Source organism: Vigna radiata, chromosome 4, assembly GCF_000741045.1.
Source record: "Vigna radiata var. radiata cultivar VC1973A chromosome 4, Vradiata_ver6, whole genome shotgun sequence".
Lineage (NCBI taxonomy): Eukaryota > Viridiplantae > Streptophyta > Magnoliopsida > Fabales > Fabaceae > Vigna > Vigna radiata.
Window position 1 is genome coordinate 5,360,442 of NC_028354.1, and position 18,414 is coordinate 5,378,855.

At 32.8% G+C, this 18,414-nt stretch overlaps 2 protein-coding genes across 17 annotated transcripts; one reads left to right on the forward strand and one right to left on the reverse strand.

Annotated features, from left to right (window-relative positions):
* The first annotated feature begins 3,685 nt into the window (after positions 1 to 3,685).
* LOC106759196 (probable NOT transcription complex subunit VIP2) lies at positions 3,686 to 13,338 on the forward strand. Of its 13 annotated transcripts, none has more exons than XM_022779655.1 (18): positions 3,687 to 3,906; positions 4,037 to 4,214; positions 4,565 to 4,703; positions 6,529 to 6,825; positions 7,010 to 7,121; positions 7,196 to 7,377; positions 7,513 to 7,888; positions 9,448 to 9,657; positions 9,738 to 9,839; positions 9,934 to 9,963; positions 10,816 to 10,904; positions 11,019 to 11,195; positions 11,380 to 11,799; positions 11,882 to 11,934; positions 12,019 to 12,060; positions 12,369 to 12,513; positions 12,634 to 12,716; positions 12,850 to 13,338. In XM_022779655.1, exons 6-17 carry the CDS (start codon positions 7,246 to 7,248, stop codon positions 12,691 to 12,693), a joined length of 1,836 nt encoding a protein of 611 aa, XP_022635376.1. In that variant the 5' UTR covers positions 3,687 to 3,906; positions 4,037 to 4,214; positions 4,565 to 4,703; positions 6,529 to 6,825; positions 7,010 to 7,121; positions 7,196 to 7,245; the 3' UTR covers positions 12,694 to 12,716; positions 12,850 to 13,338. The 13 variants fall into 13 exon arrangements, with proteins under 13 accessions (XP_022635373.1, XP_014497729.1, XP_022635374.1 ...); XM_014642244.2 differs by lacking the exon at positions 6,529 to 6,825 and having other exon boundaries at positions 7,513 to 7,561; positions 7,676 to 7,888; XM_022779652.1 differs by lacking the exon at positions 6,529 to 6,825 and having other exon boundaries at positions 3,686 to 3,906; positions 11,022 to 11,195.
* A 595-nt stretch (positions 13,339 to 13,933) lies between these two features.
* LOC106758771 (ankyrin repeat-containing protein At5g02620) lies at positions 13,934 to 17,278 on the reverse strand. 4 transcript variants are annotated; one of them, XM_022779659.1, is made up of 6 exons: positions 17,006 to 17,278; positions 16,867 to 16,918; positions 16,573 to 16,652; positions 15,749 to 16,317; positions 15,257 to 15,666; positions 13,934 to 14,865 (listed from the first exon to the last, which is right to left on the reverse strand). In XM_022779659.1, the coding sequence occupies exons 4-6, from the start codon at positions 16,083 to 16,085 to the stop codon at positions 13,972 to 13,974; spliced, it is 1,641 nt and encodes a 546-aa protein (XP_022635380.1). In that variant the 5' UTR covers positions 16,086 to 16,317; positions 16,573 to 16,652; positions 16,867 to 16,918; positions 17,006 to 17,278; the 3' UTR covers positions 13,934 to 13,971. The 4 variants fall into 4 exon arrangements, with proteins under 4 accessions (XP_022635380.1, XP_022635379.1, XP_022635381.1 ...); XM_022779658.1 differs by having other exon boundaries at positions 16,858 to 16,918; XM_022779660.1 differs by having other exon boundaries at positions 15,749 to 16,438; positions 16,858 to 16,918.
* Positions 17,279 to 18,414: the final 1,136 nt, after the last annotated feature.

Here is an 18,414-nt window from a genome sequence, read left to right on the forward strand (position 1 = left end):
TAAATAAAGCATATTTAATCATTCTTCGTATATTTTTAATATGTTATTTGTATTTTGATTTCAAATTTGTTAAAATAATCTCTTTCAAGATATTATTTAATGCATATAGAAAAAGTACATGTATACAAGTTACTTTTATTTCATGCATGCATTCCAGAAGAAATTTGTGCATAATTGGAGGTGAATTTTGGTATGATATGACTCTTTTGTTTTATGTCAAAAAACCTAAAATACATCTCGAACTTCCTTCTTAGTGAAAATCTGAACATATTATCAACATTACACGGATTCGCTCTTACACAGTACGAGATTTGCGAGAAAAACAATGTTTGAGATATATAACGAGAAAGCAGATATTTTCTAACTACATTATGTACTTGGTAAAATACTGCTGATATAAATATATAATATTTTTTAAGTCTGTAAAAGATAATAATAATTTATGAGTTGTAACACTAGGGTAACTAATTTAGCTTGTGAATTTGGCAGAAAAAAGAAAAGAGCATTAAAAGGAGCAATTATGGAGAGTGAGAGAGAGTCAAATGCACATGAATGAAGACGCGTGAGAGCAGTTTCCTTACAACAAACTCACATGGGTGTTCATTGCCCAAACTAAACTACTAAATGATAAATAACAAGGTACACCCTTGTTTTTGGCTTAGCTAGGTAATCAGGGTAGGTGTAACTACTTATTCTTTTTTAAGTCTTTCAAGACAAGTGTCTTAAATAATGTCTAAGTCATAATTCAATTTTTAACTTTTAACTTATTTAATTTCTTATTTAAGGTATAGAATTATATCTTTTTCTCTTCAACTACAGATAGGTGAGAACATTACCTAAATCATGGGTGACAAATAAAATAATTTAGGTCTTGTACTTAAAAAGGTAGAGTCAAAATAAGATAGGTAAGTTAAGAAATGAATTTTAAATTTAATTTAATTCTATAAAATTAATTTGTAAGATGAAATTTATATTTATATATATACACTTTAAATTGACTATATTTGTAATTAGTGTGAAATTTCTAACATGTTTTTTAAAATTAAGGTACACAAATCTTATACGTAGAACTACACATCGATGAATGGTCTAATTCATGATTTTTATATCATATTTAAAAATGAATTATAAGTTAAACTCAATTCCATAAAATTGATTTGTAAAATAAAAAGTTAGACATTATTTATAACTAATCTAAAACTTTCAAAAGCAAAATATGTTTTATTTAAAGTTTACTTAGTAATGTTGTTGTGTAAAGTTATAACTTTTAAGTGAATAAAGATATTTTTTTAATGTTTTTTCTTGGTTCCTTTTTCAATGTTAAACACCTTAAATTAAACACGAGATAATATAAATTACTTTTGTTCTATATTAGAAATGTTATAGTCTAGTTCATTATGTGATTTAATCATAGAAATATATTTTGAACGAAATTTCATTCATTGGTTTAAGCTGAGTTTTGTTAAAGGTTTTAGTTTTAGAATTTTGACATTTTTTAAATTATGTAAAGTTTTTTCAAATGACTTAAAGTGTAATGCTTTTTTTTTCGTTTATGACTTAAATTGGTAAGCCATGATGGAAGGGTTTGGTGTGAAAAAACGTAATTTTAATCAAAGTGTACAATCAATATAAAGAGTTGGATTAGGATATATAAATTTGATAATTTGACCAATTTTTTAGTGTGATTGATGTGTGAAGTAAATTAATATAGAAGAATTAACCCTGAATAAAATCAATCTGTCAGATAGAAGCTAAATTATAAGTTCAAACATAGTTTCCTTGAAGGTAAAGAATGAATAATAAGAAGAGATTTATTTATTTTTGTTAAGGTAAGAAGGGAAGATTTTCTGTCTGTAGCTCTTAAATACTAAGGGCACACACCCTTCGCTGAACATTGTACTTGGATTTTCTTTATTATGTCTGGTCCACCGAACCTATAGCTCAATCCATCTTGTTTTTTACTCATCTCACCACTCATAAACTTACAAACCACATCATTAAATAACTAAAATGTATGTATAAATTCAATTTAATTATAAATTTTTAATTATTTCATATTCGTGTTAATTACATAAAATACAATCCTTACAAAAAAAAAATTATTATAGTCATACAATGTATCTTAGTATTAGTTGTTTGTTATCTGTTTCAATCTTTGTAAGAGGAGAATGTTATCTTAATCATTTAAAATATTTATAATTTATTAACTAAAACATATAATTAGATTAATACGTTTGGTTAAAAAATTTATCATAACAGATTTGAAAGAATTATCATAAAAAGACAAACAAAAATTACTTAAACAGTCTTTCGTGTAACTTGGACTTAAAGGCGATATACAAAACGATTTATTTTGTTTTCTAAAACGTTTATATGATCGTGAAATTAGAAGACAAAAATAAAGGAAGAAAAAAAGAGTTTGTAATGAAGTAGGAAATTAAAGTTTTTACAAAATTAAAAAAACTAGATTTTTTTTAATACATACATTATATTTTAATTGTTTTGGAAGTTTTCTCTCATTTTAATTGGCTTTTTATCTTTAATTGATGTGAAAATTTCAACTAACTATATTTATGTCAATGTATATATATATGTCAAATATGAAATTAAACATCAATAACGAGTGAAATAATATGTCTAATAAATAATAAATTTTGTTAAAATAGACTCTAATAAGATTTTAAGAAATAGATTTTAAGTCTAATTTAATATCATAAAATTAGTTTGTAAAATAAATATCCAGTTACTTATATATTATAAATCTATTTTATTTCTAATAATTCTAACAATTCTCAATTATATTTTCACTATGTATCATTATTTATTTATATTAATAGAAAAATATTCTATTCCATTTTCAATAGTTTTTTGTAAGATTATATTTCACGAAGAACATGCAAAAAAAATATGACATAGTTGTTGTTAAACTCGCCCTATACTAGTTCTCAATTTAAAAAATGACTATTTAATTATAATTTAATAATTAAATTAAATAAATAAATGCATTATACCACATTGTTTGATCTAGTCATAACTAATAACCGTTTAAATACATCCTCATTCAACCATAACATTTTATAAAGACAAAACCTTTCATGTTCTAAAATAAATAATATTTTAAATACGTGATTAATTCTAACTAAAAAAACGTAGGATGAAAACAAACACATCACAATCTTAATAATTTATTTTATATTTAATAACTGTGAATACACTTTATCATTTAAGAGATGTAACTTTTTAACCTTTTCAAAAATTTTAAACGAAAATATTACATTTTACATCTAGTATTATTTTTCTTAGAAATCTAATTTTTCCAAGTACATGTTTAAACCAGCAAAGCATCATGATGTATATTTATAACGGTAAAAATTGTGAATATAAATATTATTTAAATTAATTGTTTTGACAAGCAATTATTTTAATTAGAATGACACATAACTTCGTAAAATGAAAATATGATATAATATTTTTTTAAATGAAAAAGGGGATCTCGAATCTAGTAAAGGTATAGTATACTTGTATAAATCTACCAAATACGCTTATAAAGCGAGTCTAATTTCTATATAATATTCATTATTATTATTAAATATTATTGTAACAGTTAATAAAATTATAACTTTCAATATAATTATTTAAAAATTAACAAAATTGCAATATGATTTCTGGATTTTAGATGTATACATTCACACGTTCCGTTGAGAAGAGTAGGATAGTGAAACTATTCTCGATACTCTATTACGCTTTATCGTCTCTCAACCCAACGCAAGCCAACAACTAGTTAGATTAGAGGGAAGCTTTTGTATTCTACTTGCAACTCTCTCTCTGCATCGCTTTATTGTTCCGATTAGGGCACCCAAACTCGCTCGTTGAGTCGCAACCTTATCGCTCATCTCTGTTCTTCAGGTACTTTCTCATCCTATCATTCTCTTCGCGCTTATTGATTCCAAACTTCGATCCACTTCATCGTTTCCTTCTCTACGGTCCTCCTTCACCTTCACTGCTTAACGTCGTCATCACTGATTAATCTTGTTAGGTTTCTCGGAGGCGCTTGATTCCGTGGTTCCGCACTTTTATAGTGTGGTATATCATTTTCACTTCAAATTCTAAACGGAATGGGAACTGTGAAATTCGACGGTTGATCAATTTATGTGGAAATGCTTTAATTTGTGGTTGATTGCTAGGGAGCAGTACAGGAAATTCTGTTGAATTTGGTATCAGTTAACGCTGTATTTAATCGCTCTTAATTAATCGTGATGTCGTTCGTCATTTCTGTGCAACCTGTTTATAAGACATTTTCTTCTTGTAAATTTTATTGTCTGTGCTACATATTCGACGTTTTCAGTTTGGTTTAATGTTTGGCTTCTAGAGTCTGCACATTCTTAGACTGCAAAAAGGTGATAAACATATGTTTATGTATGATAATCTAAGGGTTAAGGCTTAATGTGACAATGGAATTCACTGTGTGAGCTGTTGTGCTTACTTTGTTATATAGTTGGATACGTCCTTTCAACGGAATCATATCGCATCTGATGTTGTTTTATTCGCATTTTGTTCTGCCCAGGTTGTTCATTGGTTTAGGAGAGGAACTTTATATTGTTCACACATCTGTTGCTGAATAAAAAAGGGACGGGTGTTTTTCAGCACAGTGATGCCTTTTGGCTTGACGTTCTGAAATCCATGCAATGTCGAGCTTACTTAATGTAATTACTCATGTCCTGCAAAGCAAGCGGCTATGTTCGACAGTCTATCTCATTCGTTACTCAGTTTGCATTGTCATAGATTGCCAAGTTATTATAATTGAGATTTTTTATTCATCTTCGTTGGATACATGGCTTATATGATGGGCCTTGTGTGATTTTTTCCCCAGACATCAACTTTTAGATCGAAGTTCTTGCTTGCATGTTTTCATTACATCAAGTATAATCTCCTTGTCATTTCTAATCCTTGATCTTTGGTACACGATATCAAGATTGTGTGAATTGAATTGTCTAGACTATTACAGAGTGATTTCTAGGCAAAAATATGCTGTTAAAAAACAAACCTGGCATGTTATAGGATTACTGCGCTTCACACTTGTGTGTATATTAGAAATGTTTTTTGTCATTAGAATCTTTCTCAAATGTTTTGATTGCTAAAAATCTCACATTGACTAGAGATATAGTCAAATTATAGGCCTAAATATCTAGTTTTGTATGTTGAGTTAGGCTTAATTTCACTTTTTAAGATGGAATAAAAGATTTTCATAAATAGGATTTTTGGGGCTTTTCGTGACACCCACCCTTAGGTCACCACGAGACATCTCACAATATATAGTTTTGTGCTCAAGATATTCAATTATCAGTATGAGAGACTATTTTGTTGATCTCACATTACCTAGAGTTATGACCAAATTATAGTAGATATAACTGGGTGGAAATTCAAATTTGCAAGCTAATTCTGTAAGGCTGATTTAGATATAAATTCATTTTTTAAGATTGATAAATCAAAATTTGGATGTTTGAGATGTATCCCATTATCAAAGTAGCTTCATTTCAAATATTAACTTGTTTAGTTAGAGCAGAACCGGGGTGATGTACAATACATCTAGATTCCTCCGTAGACATCAACAATAAGCTTGGAGTACCACTCTAAGACAGAGCTTGACTAGGATTTCTGATGCTCTAAGACAAAAAGGAAATATCAAATATGAATGAACTACATTTAGGAATCCAAAAATATTTGTAACTAAAGATTAAAAATTCTTCTTAAATCCTAATAAAATAAAAACTCAAACTAAGGTACCCCATGCCAAAAGGCTTCTTATTACCTAAAGTTTTGAGGAAGGGACAAATTGATAAATATTGGTCATCAAGACACAACTTTATTGTCTGTGCCAGGGCTCACCCTTTAATAAAATGTAAAATCCTAATGTTCCTTATATATGAATTCCTTGTTGAATCCAAGTAGGAAATCTTAACATGATAATGTTTTGCTAAGAACAAATAATTGATTTTAAATAACTCTTTGGTCCCTAAAATATAAGGTTGTTTTCATTCTGTTTCTCTCTATTTTTTCTCCTGATGTAGTCTGGATAATTTTTTTGTTTCGTTTTAATCCCTGATGCTATTGTTTCGGTCCTTATATAATTATGAACTTCTAATACAGGTCCCTCATATATTAGACAATTTTCCTTTTGGTTCTTGTTATTTAGAAAATACGGGGCCTGTTTTGTCACCAAAATTAAACAAAAATTGTTAGTCATGTTATCGCTTAACAAGGACAGGGATCCAGATGAACAAATTTTTCGTGTGAACCACAGCAGGTAATTTTTTAAGACCTAGTGTAAAAGGCCCTATATAATAGGGACTAAAAGGTTATTTAAGCCTAATCTCTAAATAACATGCTACTATTTAAATATGTTTCTGTTTCTGTGAGTAGAGAATCCAGGCATAGGGAAAACTCAGTCTGTGTGTGTTTATATATTAATTGGAAATCAACTTTATATTGCCTTAAACTGAACATATAATCCTTGCTATATGTTGGCAGCTACGTAGACTCATTCAATGTTGTAAATAGCCTGGCATTTTTCAACACCTCTGTCTTAGGCAACTTGTGAAGGGAGGCCAACTACAATGGTGTTATAGGCCGGAATGGTGTTTTTATATGTTGGAATTTTGGCCTTCTGTATTATCTGTCATCTGCCTTTGATAACCTCGGACTCATTATATTCATACTTATACTTTTTATAATGAGTGCTAGCCATTTTGTGTGTGCAATTTATTGGCAGTTTCCACTTTATGTATGGTTAGCATATAGTTGACTGCTGTGAACATCTATTAAAAGGTAAAATTTCTGTCTCTTGTTCAATTTTTCATGCCTGATGCATGTTGAACACACTTTGAATGAGCAAAAACTTTTTGAAAGTTCTCATACTATTATTGTTATTGTTGTTTTTTATAAGAAATTGTTTTCTACTTCTGGAACGGATCTGTCTTCGGAGTACATTTTAACAGAGTTCTGTTTGCAGTCTTCCCTGAACGGATCTGCTTCAAATCTTCCAGATGGTGCTGCTGGACGTTCCTTTGCTACGTCTTTTTCTGGTCAGTCTGGTGTAGCCTCGCCAGTTTTTCATCACTCTGGTGGGAAAATTTTGCTAGAGTCAATCCTTTTTCTCCTCTCCTTTAGTTATATAATTGTCAGGTTCTTGCTGCAGGTTCTATTCAGGGATTGCACAACATTCATGGGAGCTATAATGTACCCAATATGCCTAGTTCACTTACATCAAGAAACTCAACGTTAAATAGTTTACCAACTGGGGGAGGAGTTCAACAACCTTCAGCAAGCCTTTCAAGTGGACGATTTGCATCAAATAATCTACCCGTTGCTCTGTCACAGGTGAATGCATTTGTGTTTGAACATCTTTAGAGTAGTACCTGAAGTTCTGAGCCGAATTACCTTTTGTGTCTGTCATTTATTTTCTGCTGGTGTATAACATGAATGTTTTCATTTGTCTATGCATTTTATTTGCAGCTATCTCATGGAAGTTCCCATGGACATTCAGGAGTCAACAGTAGAGGAGGTATAAGTGTTATAGGAAATCCTGGATTTAATAGTAGCACAAATGGAGTTGCTGGTCCTATTCCTGGGATTCTTCCAACTTCTGCTGCAATTGGTAACCGAAATGCTGTTCCAGGATTGGGAGTATCCCCAATTTTGGGAAATGCAGGTCCTCGAATCACTAGTTCGATGGGAAACATGGTTGGTGGGGGGAACATTGGGAGGATAAGCTCTGGAGGATTGTCTGTTCCTGGCCTCGCTTCTCGTATAAATTTAGGTGGAAATGCTGGATCTGGTGGTTTAGGTGTGCAAGGACAGAATCGATTGATAAGTACTGTTCTTCCACAAGGTATGTTTTGGTAGTCACAAGAGCAGCATTGAATTGGTGTGTTAATCTTTTTTTTTTCTAAGCAATACCTGATTGTTTTTAGTTGAGATTTTCTTCAAAAGGGTTGGAACTTTGATATTAGAGCAATGAAGCAAAATTTATTAGCTATAAGGATGAAATTTTCATATACTAAATTGATTATCATGAACAGAATTTTCCTTGTATCTACTTTATAGAATCGGATGACAAGTTTGAGCACCTTGAAATTCGTTTTTTGTGACATTCATTGGTCAACATAATGTTTCTTCAGCTGTGACCACCGGACATTTTTTTCTTAAATTATTTTCTTTACCTATGACTTGTAATAAGGATTAGAAAATAGTATCTTATCCAACCCTTCGGTTTTATTCACGGGGAGCAATGAAATGCATAAATTTGTATTGAAATTCTTTTTTCTTCCCTTTATAATAATTGTTAATTTTTTATTTCTTCCAATACTTTGAAAAGTGAACTACAATGTTGTCATTGGTACACAGAGTTTGGTCCCAAAACTGCCTTGATGTGATCTCTTTGATGGTTGATGCTGTGGTGGACATTACAAAGCAAGGAGACCATAATCAAGGCACCCATAATTTCATTAGAAATAAAGAGTATAAGTCAGGGCAAGTGTTGTAGTATCCCTTATTTTCATCTATATTCATCACATGGCTGATGTCATTGTGCTGCTTTGTTGAAGACACCATTCCTTATTGTTGGAAGCACACACCCCCTCTTCTGTTTGAAGTATCCTGGTTGGACACGTTTCTGCGACCTTTTGTTTGAGATGTGTATCAGTTACTTCCCGTTGAATGTTCAATGAAACAATTGTCCTGTTTGTTTGGACACACGTAAGCCTACCTCTTGATACAATTAGGACAATTGAGTTGACACGTCAATGAGTTGTCCCACACTAATATTATTATAAAATTATACTTTTGACTGAGAGAAGTCAACTCAAAATAATATAAAATATTAAAAAATAATACCTCTGACATTTTGTGAGCCTTGTTATTGTAGAATAACTTAGAATTAGAAAGTGGAGTACCTTTTTCAATACGTATAACCTCATTCTTATTTCGGGGTTTTAGTGAAGTGATAAAGTTCTAATACGGAGTGATATAAATAGAAAGGTGGATATTATCAATTTAGTTTTTTTTTGTTGTTATGTTACTCATACTTCATTTCAGAGTATTTATGTTTGAGTGTCGTTGTTGTGTCTGTTGTTTGTGTAGTAGTCCGTGCTTCATAGCTTGCTTCTCTACTGCTCTACTTATTTTGAATTTGTTGTCTCTTTTATGTCACAGTACTTTAACCTTTGTTCTGCCAAATTTTACTGGTCTGTCTTTGAAGTAGCAAATATACTAGAGATAGAGATACGATACCTATTGAAGAACTGTTTATTTTTAGAATTATATAAATTGTTGGATTTAATCGTTTATTTGTTTGATGAATATTAGGTTTTTAAATCCCTTTAATATTGAGTTTATTTGATGTGTAGATTAAATGTGCTACTTTGTGGTGACAACCACTTTTTGATTCAGGATCTCCACAGGTAATTTCAATGCTAGGAAATTCCTATCCTAGTGCTGGAGGTCCACTTTCTCAAAGTCATGTTCAAACAGTAAATAACTTGAACTCTATGGTGATGCTGAATGATGTGAATTCCGGTGACAGTTCACCATTTGATATCAATGACTTCCCTCAACTGACCACTCATCCTAGTTCTGCTGGTGGGCCTCAAGGACAGTTGGGTGTGTGAAGGAAAATGTTGTTTTGCTTGATACACTATTCACCTTCCACAAAAAAGAATAATGTAAAGTATAAATTTCAGGTTCTTTACGAAAACAGGGTATTGGAGTTAGTCCCATTGTCCAACAAAACCAAGAGTTTAGTATTCAAAAGGAAGACTTCCCAGCTTTACCAGGATTCAAAGGTGTTGTATGTACATTGTTTGGTTAATATGTGTGAGCTTGTGCATTCAGTTGGAAATTTAGCGAGCTTAATCATATTTTTTTCTTGTTTTGAAGATTACAAGAACGAAAGCCTTATTTCACTAGGTGAAGTTGGCTCTATGAATCACACAATGCCATCTATCTTGATTAAAGATCAAATCTTCAGAGATGTTATTCACCATGAGATCTCTCAACAAATTTTTCCAATGTCCTTTTATGTCTCCTTCCCTTCTTCATATGACTAAAAACCACGCAATGTACATTCCCTCTTGGTGCTTTTAGTGACCTTTTTTTAACCTGTCCAAACATCCTATACCAATTTTCGGTCATCTTTCCCTCAACTGATGTCATAATATTATTTGGACTGTCATTTTTGTTTCCTGTATTTGTTGTATGACCTCATATTCTTTTTTAACATTCTCATTTCTTCTACCCATCTTTTTCTCGGCTCCTTAGAGTGCAAATTTATTATCAGAGTACGGGTATATAAATTGTGATTCATGTGTAATGAAATCTATGCTGCTTCTTGTAGAAATGCTTCTGGATGTTTGCATGTACATTTACTTTTTATGTGTAGCATCATTAGGGTTTTACACGAGGTTCTTATCATTGTGCATTCTGCATCCATGTTTTGTTCTCATGTTTTTTGATAGATTTTTATAGGAATAAGGACTCTTTTCTTTGTGTTTGGTATGTGTGTGACCAGTCATACATTTAGCGAGGATGCTTTAATGGTAGTTGTTTGTATGTGATGACATATTCTAATGATATCTTTAAGTTTGCACTTGTGAATCTTTGACGGCTTGATGGGAATCACGTCGTAGTAAGTTGTCTGTGTGTGATGTCATATTCTAATTATTTTTGGTCAACTTTGTTTATGGAACTGATAACTGTAATTGATTAGAGGGTAGTCAGTTGGCTTCATCATTTATTTTTGACCATGGTATCTGCACACAGGTGGTAATGCCGATTTTGCTATGGATATGTACCAGAAAGAACAACTTCATGATAACACCGTGTCAATGATGCAATCTCAGCATTTCTCTGTGAGTTTTATGTTCCAAAAATGGAGTTATCTTCTCCTTATACAATTCCGTGTGTTTATAGAAATATTAATGGATCAAAATCCATTCTCAATCTTAATTGCCTTTAATCTGCAGCAGATGGGGCGATCTTCTGGTTTCAGTTTGGGGGGATCATATCCATCACATCGCACACAGCAGCATACCCCTTCAGTCAGTAGTAACGGTGTCTCCTTTTCATCTGTAAACAGTCAAGACCTCCATTTGCATGGAACAGATATGTTTCCTTCTTCACATTCAACTTATCATTCCCAGGTCAGTTAATTTTCTACTTATAAAAGTGAGGCACGTGCTTTGTGTGGCAATGCATTATGAGTCTTTTAATTATTAATATGCACTGAAACACTGAAATGAGAGTAAGTGCCCATTTGAACTAAATTCAGTATCTCTACCATAGCAAGTTCCTGACATTCTTATGACTCGATGGTTTTTGGTTTAGACCAGTGGACCTCCTGGCATTGGACTAAGGCCTTTAAATTCTCCAAATACGGGTATGGGTTCATATGACCAGCTTATTCAGCAGTATCAACAGCAGCAGAACCAGTCGCAATTCCGCCTTCAGCAAATGTCAGCTGCAAATCAGTCTCTTAGGGATCAGGGCATGAAGTCCATGCAAAGTGCGCAATCTAGTCCAGATCCATTTGGTGCCCTTGGCTTGTTCAGTGTAGTCCATATAAGTGATCCTGACCTGAAATATCTTGCTCATGGGATTGATCTGACAACGCTTGGGTTGAATTTGAATTCATCAGAAAATCTTTACAAGACTTTTCGATCACCATGGTCTGATGAACCGGCCAAGGGTGATCCAGAGTTCAGTGTGCTACAATGTTATTATGCTAAACAGCCGCCTGCTCTACATGTGAATGTTCTTTATTTTGCTTTATAATTTCATTGCCCTTAGCGTTTTATGTTCTATTGAGGCAGAGTTTTGTGTTATGCAGCAAGGTTATTTTTTGAAGTTTTCGGTGGAAACTTTGTTTTACATATTTTACAGGTGCTTTTTGAAATCTGATCTTGTTTGCATTCACATTCGATTCGCTTGATATTATAATCAGGGAAAATTGTTCTTTTATTGCAGCATGCCCAAGGATGAAGCACAACTATATGCAGCAAATGAACTGTATGCATTCACGCTCTTGTACCCTTTTTGTTTGGTGTTGTTTTTGGACGATTTAATTTTAGTTCTGAATTACTTTAGGATTATTACATTCACGGGTTTCTTGGCAACAACACTTTCATTTTGGCAATATTAAACTCTATGTGCGGTTTTTAAAGTTATACCGCTTTGAGACTCTTTGGAAATTACTACTCATTGTTCAATGTATTAATCTGGGATTCGACTTATTTTGCCTGGAGTATTTAGATTGTTTTTCTGTGTTTCGTTTTATCGGAGCATAATTGTTAACGAGGCAGGGTTGTTGCTCGCAGTTACAAACGAGGTTGGTTTTATCATAAAGAACACCGTTTTTGGTTTATAAGAGTTGCCAACATGGAGCCGCTTGTCAAAACAAATACATACGAGAGAGGATCTTACCATTGTTTTGATCCAAATACCTTTGAAACAGTCCGGAAGGTTTGTTTTTGTACTTGTATACTGCATGATTGGACACGTGCATGCACCTGAAATTTACAAATTATTTTTTTTCAGTATAATTTTGCCTCGTTAGGCCTCTAATGGACCGCCTTCTTGCAGGATAATTTTGTTCTTCATTATGAATTGGTGGAAAAGCGACCGTCTTTACCTCAACGTTAAGGGGGAAAAAGAAAACCTTCAATGTAAAGTTTTTACTTGTGGATTTAGTTTGTAGGACGCAAGTCATTTCTCATCTATTGATCCTTCAATTTGGCGCTGATCTTACATTCTCTTCAATCTTGATGCACTGAGAGATATTACTTTTTTTTCCCTCAGCCATAATACAGTTAAAATAATGGACGTTAGGATAACCTGGCTGTCTGAAAGTAGCAGATATGGATGACCCAATGCACAGAGAAATACACCCCAGATAGATTGGATGCGGTGTTATTAGTTCTTTACAGCATACATGAAAGTTCAACTCTGGAAGGGGAGTTCTTTTTAAAGATAAAAGTAAAAAGCATTAGTTTTGTTAAAATTTATCCTCCCTATTTATGATTAATACGCTTTACCTTTCATTCTAAGGTGAACTATTCACTTTAAGAGAAACACTGGGAATATAATCTGTTACTCTTTCAAATAGTCTACAGTGTTGTTGAATTATATTGAATCTCATGAAGGTCTCACTTTGTAGAAGTGTCTCGTGGTTTTTTAATTTGTAGTATATTTTTCAATTGTAGTGCATGGGAAAGAATTTATTAACGGCTGTACTAGCATCAAGAGATTAAATAATAGTGAAAAGAACAAAGCTAAACACTCAACAAATAACCCGTGTAATGTGTGCTTTCTTCCACCAAATTCATTTTACAGGCATACGTTTCAACAGAGCATCATGCATAAAATTACCATGTGGTTGAATTAAACTGAGGTTATAAAATAAAAGGATCGACACCAGATGTTAATCTGTCATTTTTTAAAATTACCCTATTGGAAAATATTTATTAGAAATGAAAATATGACCTATTCATTTCCTTTCTATTTAAAATTTTTGCTCCCAAATGTACTGTGCCAATTGAATTTAGTGACAAGTAGGCGAGGGGATAATGCAAGTAATTTTGACTTGAAATAATTTTGAATCAGTTAGAAACAAGCTTTTTAACCTATACTAAACATAATAAATCTATATATGCTTTGTTTCGATATAAAAAAAACGTCGGAATTGGATTATCTATATATGCTTTGTTTCGATAGTCAGATTCACGTCCCATTTTCATTCTTTTCTTGGAGGAAACTGTTTACTACTATGATTTATTTTGTACGTTATTAACATTAGCCATTTGTTGTTGTTCATATACAGTATACAGATTTGGAAGTTCCATTTGGGCCGGTGCTTTTAAATTGGACAGCGAAAGAAAGCAAGTGCTAAATAGGGAACAGACTAAGTAAAGTTGGTTCTATCTAAATCGCATACATTTTCTTACAATACTCACTGTTTAATAGCTCAGAATCTGAGAACGCTGACACTGAAATAGACTTATTAGACCTGCTTTGCAATGAAGATTTTCGAATGCTCCTCAAATTTGAGGCCTCAATGCGATGCCTAACGACCCAGTAACACATAGTCCCCAAGGTCGTAGCCATTATGGTTGTTCCTATAATGGAAACTCCTATGGCCAGCCACTTCTCTTCCTTCCCCACCACTACAAATGACAGCGCCAAGAACGCCACCGAAATGAGAACACAAGCAATCCACATTAGCTTGTTTATCACTTGCATCATCTGCTTCTTTGCTTTGCTTTCTATAACCACAACCGAGGTCTGCACCACCACCACCGCCAAAGAGATAAACAGTGCAACGGAATCAAACACAAAGAAAATTATGAAAGGGGGTTTTGGAGCTATGTTTGCCTCCCCAAGGGACATCCCTGGAGGAATCTCATGTGGGTCATCAACGAATTGGCCAGGGACTGTGAAAATAGCCGCAAAGGCCACAGTGGCTATTAGGACTGCCACCACGGTTGTGGAGTTTATTGCATTGTTGAGTCCTTCCGTATGCATTTTGTTAATACGTTTGGCAATTCCCTGGACGCGTTTTCTGGTTTGGCGTGTGTGTTCCAACTGGTGGTGGACCTCGTGCTTTATGTCACTCACCGTCTGTTTCAACTCACGGGCTGTAGTAGCCGTTGTGCCCTGACTGGGCTTTATGGCCCTCGCACTCTGAACACCATGTTCAAGAAGAATGGCTTTCACATCATTGTTCCCCATTTTCTCCGCAGTGTCTATTGCCGTTTCCCCAGACCTATTCACTGCACTTGTTGCCGTTTCCTTCTGTTCTAAAAGCAACTTTACAATCTGCACATACAACACGATTAATACAACATATCAGACATATATAATTTATTTGAGGAACATCAATCAATGTAAAAGATTTTTCTAATGTTATTCAATCGCTACTAGTCATGAATAATAAATGTACTGAAATTTACAACAATAGTTACATCACAAGCATAAAAGCAACTATTTCTGATTAGTTCACTTGATAAATCATTCAAGCTGATAGCTGGACCAATTAGTAGATAATTCTTTCAAAACATGGAGACACAAACCACAGAAAATAACACATTCATCCAGAGCAGGGGTCATGATCTAAATTACCATTCATTTGTCATCACAACGTTATACATACATGAAGCTTATAGAAAATTAGAGTGGAAATTATGGCAAGCGGTGGCCTAGTTTTTACCTTACTCCTGCCCTTCCTGGTTGCTATATGCAATGCTGTGTTTCCCTTATTGTCAACCATGTTCGTTGATGAGGGGTCTGCTTTTATCAACTCTTCCACCACCTCAAGCTTCTGCCCCTTCACTGCCATGTGAAGTGCTGTCTGGCCCTTCTTATCGATTCTCGTGGCAACCGCAGGCTCTTTCTCAAGAAGTGCTTTCACAACAGCCAAATGTCCATTTCTTGCAGCAGAATGCAGAGCTGTTTTCCCATTACTTCTAGCAATGGTTGCCAGACTACTTCCTGCTTCCAATAGAAACTTCACTATCTCAGTGTGCCCTTGTATTGCAGCAGTGTGCAAAGCTGTGGTGTTGGATAGATCCACAGTCATTGACAACTCAGGATGACTTTCCATCAGAACCTTCATGACATCTACCACAAAGCAAAGAGAACTGAGGTTTCCTCCTATATCAAACAAGCAGATATTGATATAAAACCTAACCAACCACATTACCTAAATCCCCTTGTTTGGCAGCAATATGCAATGCATCAAAACCATTTCTAGCTTTAATTCCAGCATCAGCAAGATCATAATACTGAATGATCTCCCTGACTAAATCAGTGTAACCATATTCAGCAGCAACATAAAGGGGCGTTTCTCCATCTTGATTCTGCTTGGCCAATAATTCATGCAACTCAACCTCATTAGCTCCGCAAATGGCATCCTTCAGCACAGCCAAATTCCCTGATCTTGCTGCAGAATGCAAAGGTGTATCGTCCCTTTTTCCTGTCAATTGTTTTACCATTTTTTTCTTATAGGTGTTTATTGCCGGCACCCCTGGTGTTTCCATATTGGCTTCTTCACCTACCTATTAAATTCTACTCTTTTAATGCCAATTATTAGTATGTCAACAAAACCTTCTTTCCATTGTTCCTCCAAAATCCCAGATCAAAGCTAGCGTCTTCCATTCCACCGCAACTCAACGGGGAGGATAATCCAATCATTGTGAAATATATACTTTTTATTACTTTCTTATCTCTTCTACCTTCCAAAAAAGTTAGATATTTCCGTTCTTCCCGTGTCTGTTCACGAAAAAAAAGAAAAAAAAAAGGGTTAAAAACATTGCACCTACGTATGTTTTCCCACTGCATTATCATTGTGTTTAAAGAGAGAGATTCTAAAGAAGCAAAGCAACCCCACACCCTAGGATTTAAAAAAAAAAAAAAACACAAAAAAGAAAGAGAAAAAGAAACAATTATTGTTTGGTTAAAGTATTCCTTAAATCATCATTTATGTGAACGGAAAAAGAAGAAGAAAAGGTTGAAAATGAAATTTACCTGGGGTTGAAGGAAAAAGCACGACCCTCATAGCGAAAGCCATGGAAATGTGAAATCAGGTATGAGCTTGGAAGCACACCCTGTAAGGAACATTAATTGAGAATATGATTCATGCACATATATTAATAATAATAACAAGTTATATGAGAAAGTTAATAAATATTTTGGAAAGAGACAGACATTAGAAGCATTGCCATAGCATGATTAAGAAATGAAAGATGAAATGCAGGTGTAAACAACAGTTTTATGACAATCTAAATCGAAGACAAATTCTAATACACGCACCAAGCTCACCCTTAATGGAACAACTTTTTCAAAGGTTGCGATGATGAGATTTCTCCAGAATCTGAATAGATGATCAAATATAGCCCTAAGCATGAAAGGTTCATAAGAGAGAGAGAGAGAGAGAGAGAGAGAGAGAGAGAGGCTAAACCTGAAGAAGTGACGGATTAAGAGAAAAACCGAAATAACAGAACCACGGCTGAATTGGATTTTTGGTGGCGCCACCCAAGAACATACACATTATGTTTGGATCAGTTCTTCACATATGTACATAAAATTAAATAAATATTTTCTTGCGTCAAAGTTAAGTTATACATAAATTGAAAACATAAATTTGTAGAATTTAAATAAGACAAATTAACTTCATTTTAGCTTATAAAAAATAATTTAAATTATTTTTCTAATACAAAATTTACAATTAGTTTCATGCGATCCTATACACTAGGTCCAATTATTTTTACTATTTATTGGGTCAATAACTGTTTTTCTGATATTTTATTTAGTATATACGACTTTCTTATTTATATCTTTACTCTTTTTCATTCTCTGTATATAAATAAAGCAAAAGTTTAGAAGAGAGAAAAATTATCACACTGATGAAACCACTGAAACTATGCTCTTTTTTGTGTGTATATATACACACACCAAAACTTATATAATAGCAACGAAAGTAGTATAAAAAAATGGTTTTTATAAAAATCTGTATTCAATATTTAGTAATTGGAGGAAAATAAAGAGAAAAAGAAATGTCTAAGTATAATTAAGTGATATAAAGTAAATAGAAGAGAGAAAATGATAAACATTATATATAAAAGTGTACGTATTATGAGTTATATAATACAATAATTTAGGGTTTGCCATACCGAGTTCTTTTTTCTAAAATATCCGTAATTTAAAGTCTTATATAGTTGTAACTATGAAAAACACTTTCAAGATTAATGTTAAAATAAACATATTGATAAAAGTCGAAATTAATTCAACATTTTAAAATAATAAGTTATATATATATATATATATATATATATATATATATATATATATATATATATATATATATATATATATATATATATATATATATATACAGAGTACTTATTTTCATTCACTTATGAAAATTCTTAATTGATATTTTAATTCTTCATAATTATTTTTATTATTAATTAGTGTCTTCTGACGGATTGTTATCTTAAGGTGCAAGTTATTTCAATAGTTTTGTTTTAATCATTTATTCCTCCATTTTCTTTTCTTTTTTTCATTTTTATTATTAAGATGGTGAATTTCGTTAAAAACTTTTGTGGTGAAGAAGTTTCTATGTGGATTAAGCATTCACAACATCTTTTTATTTATTTTATTTTTTTGTCATGTTCTTCTTCGAGTGGGTAATCAACCAACCAAACCATGTTTTGGACAAAATTACACTGAACCTACATCGTTTTTGTTGTTGCTTCAAGAGCAAATAACCTAATCTGTATTAGCAAAATTAGTAAGAATACTTTTTGAATAGACCTTAGTTAAATGAATATATATATATATATATATATATATATATATATATATATA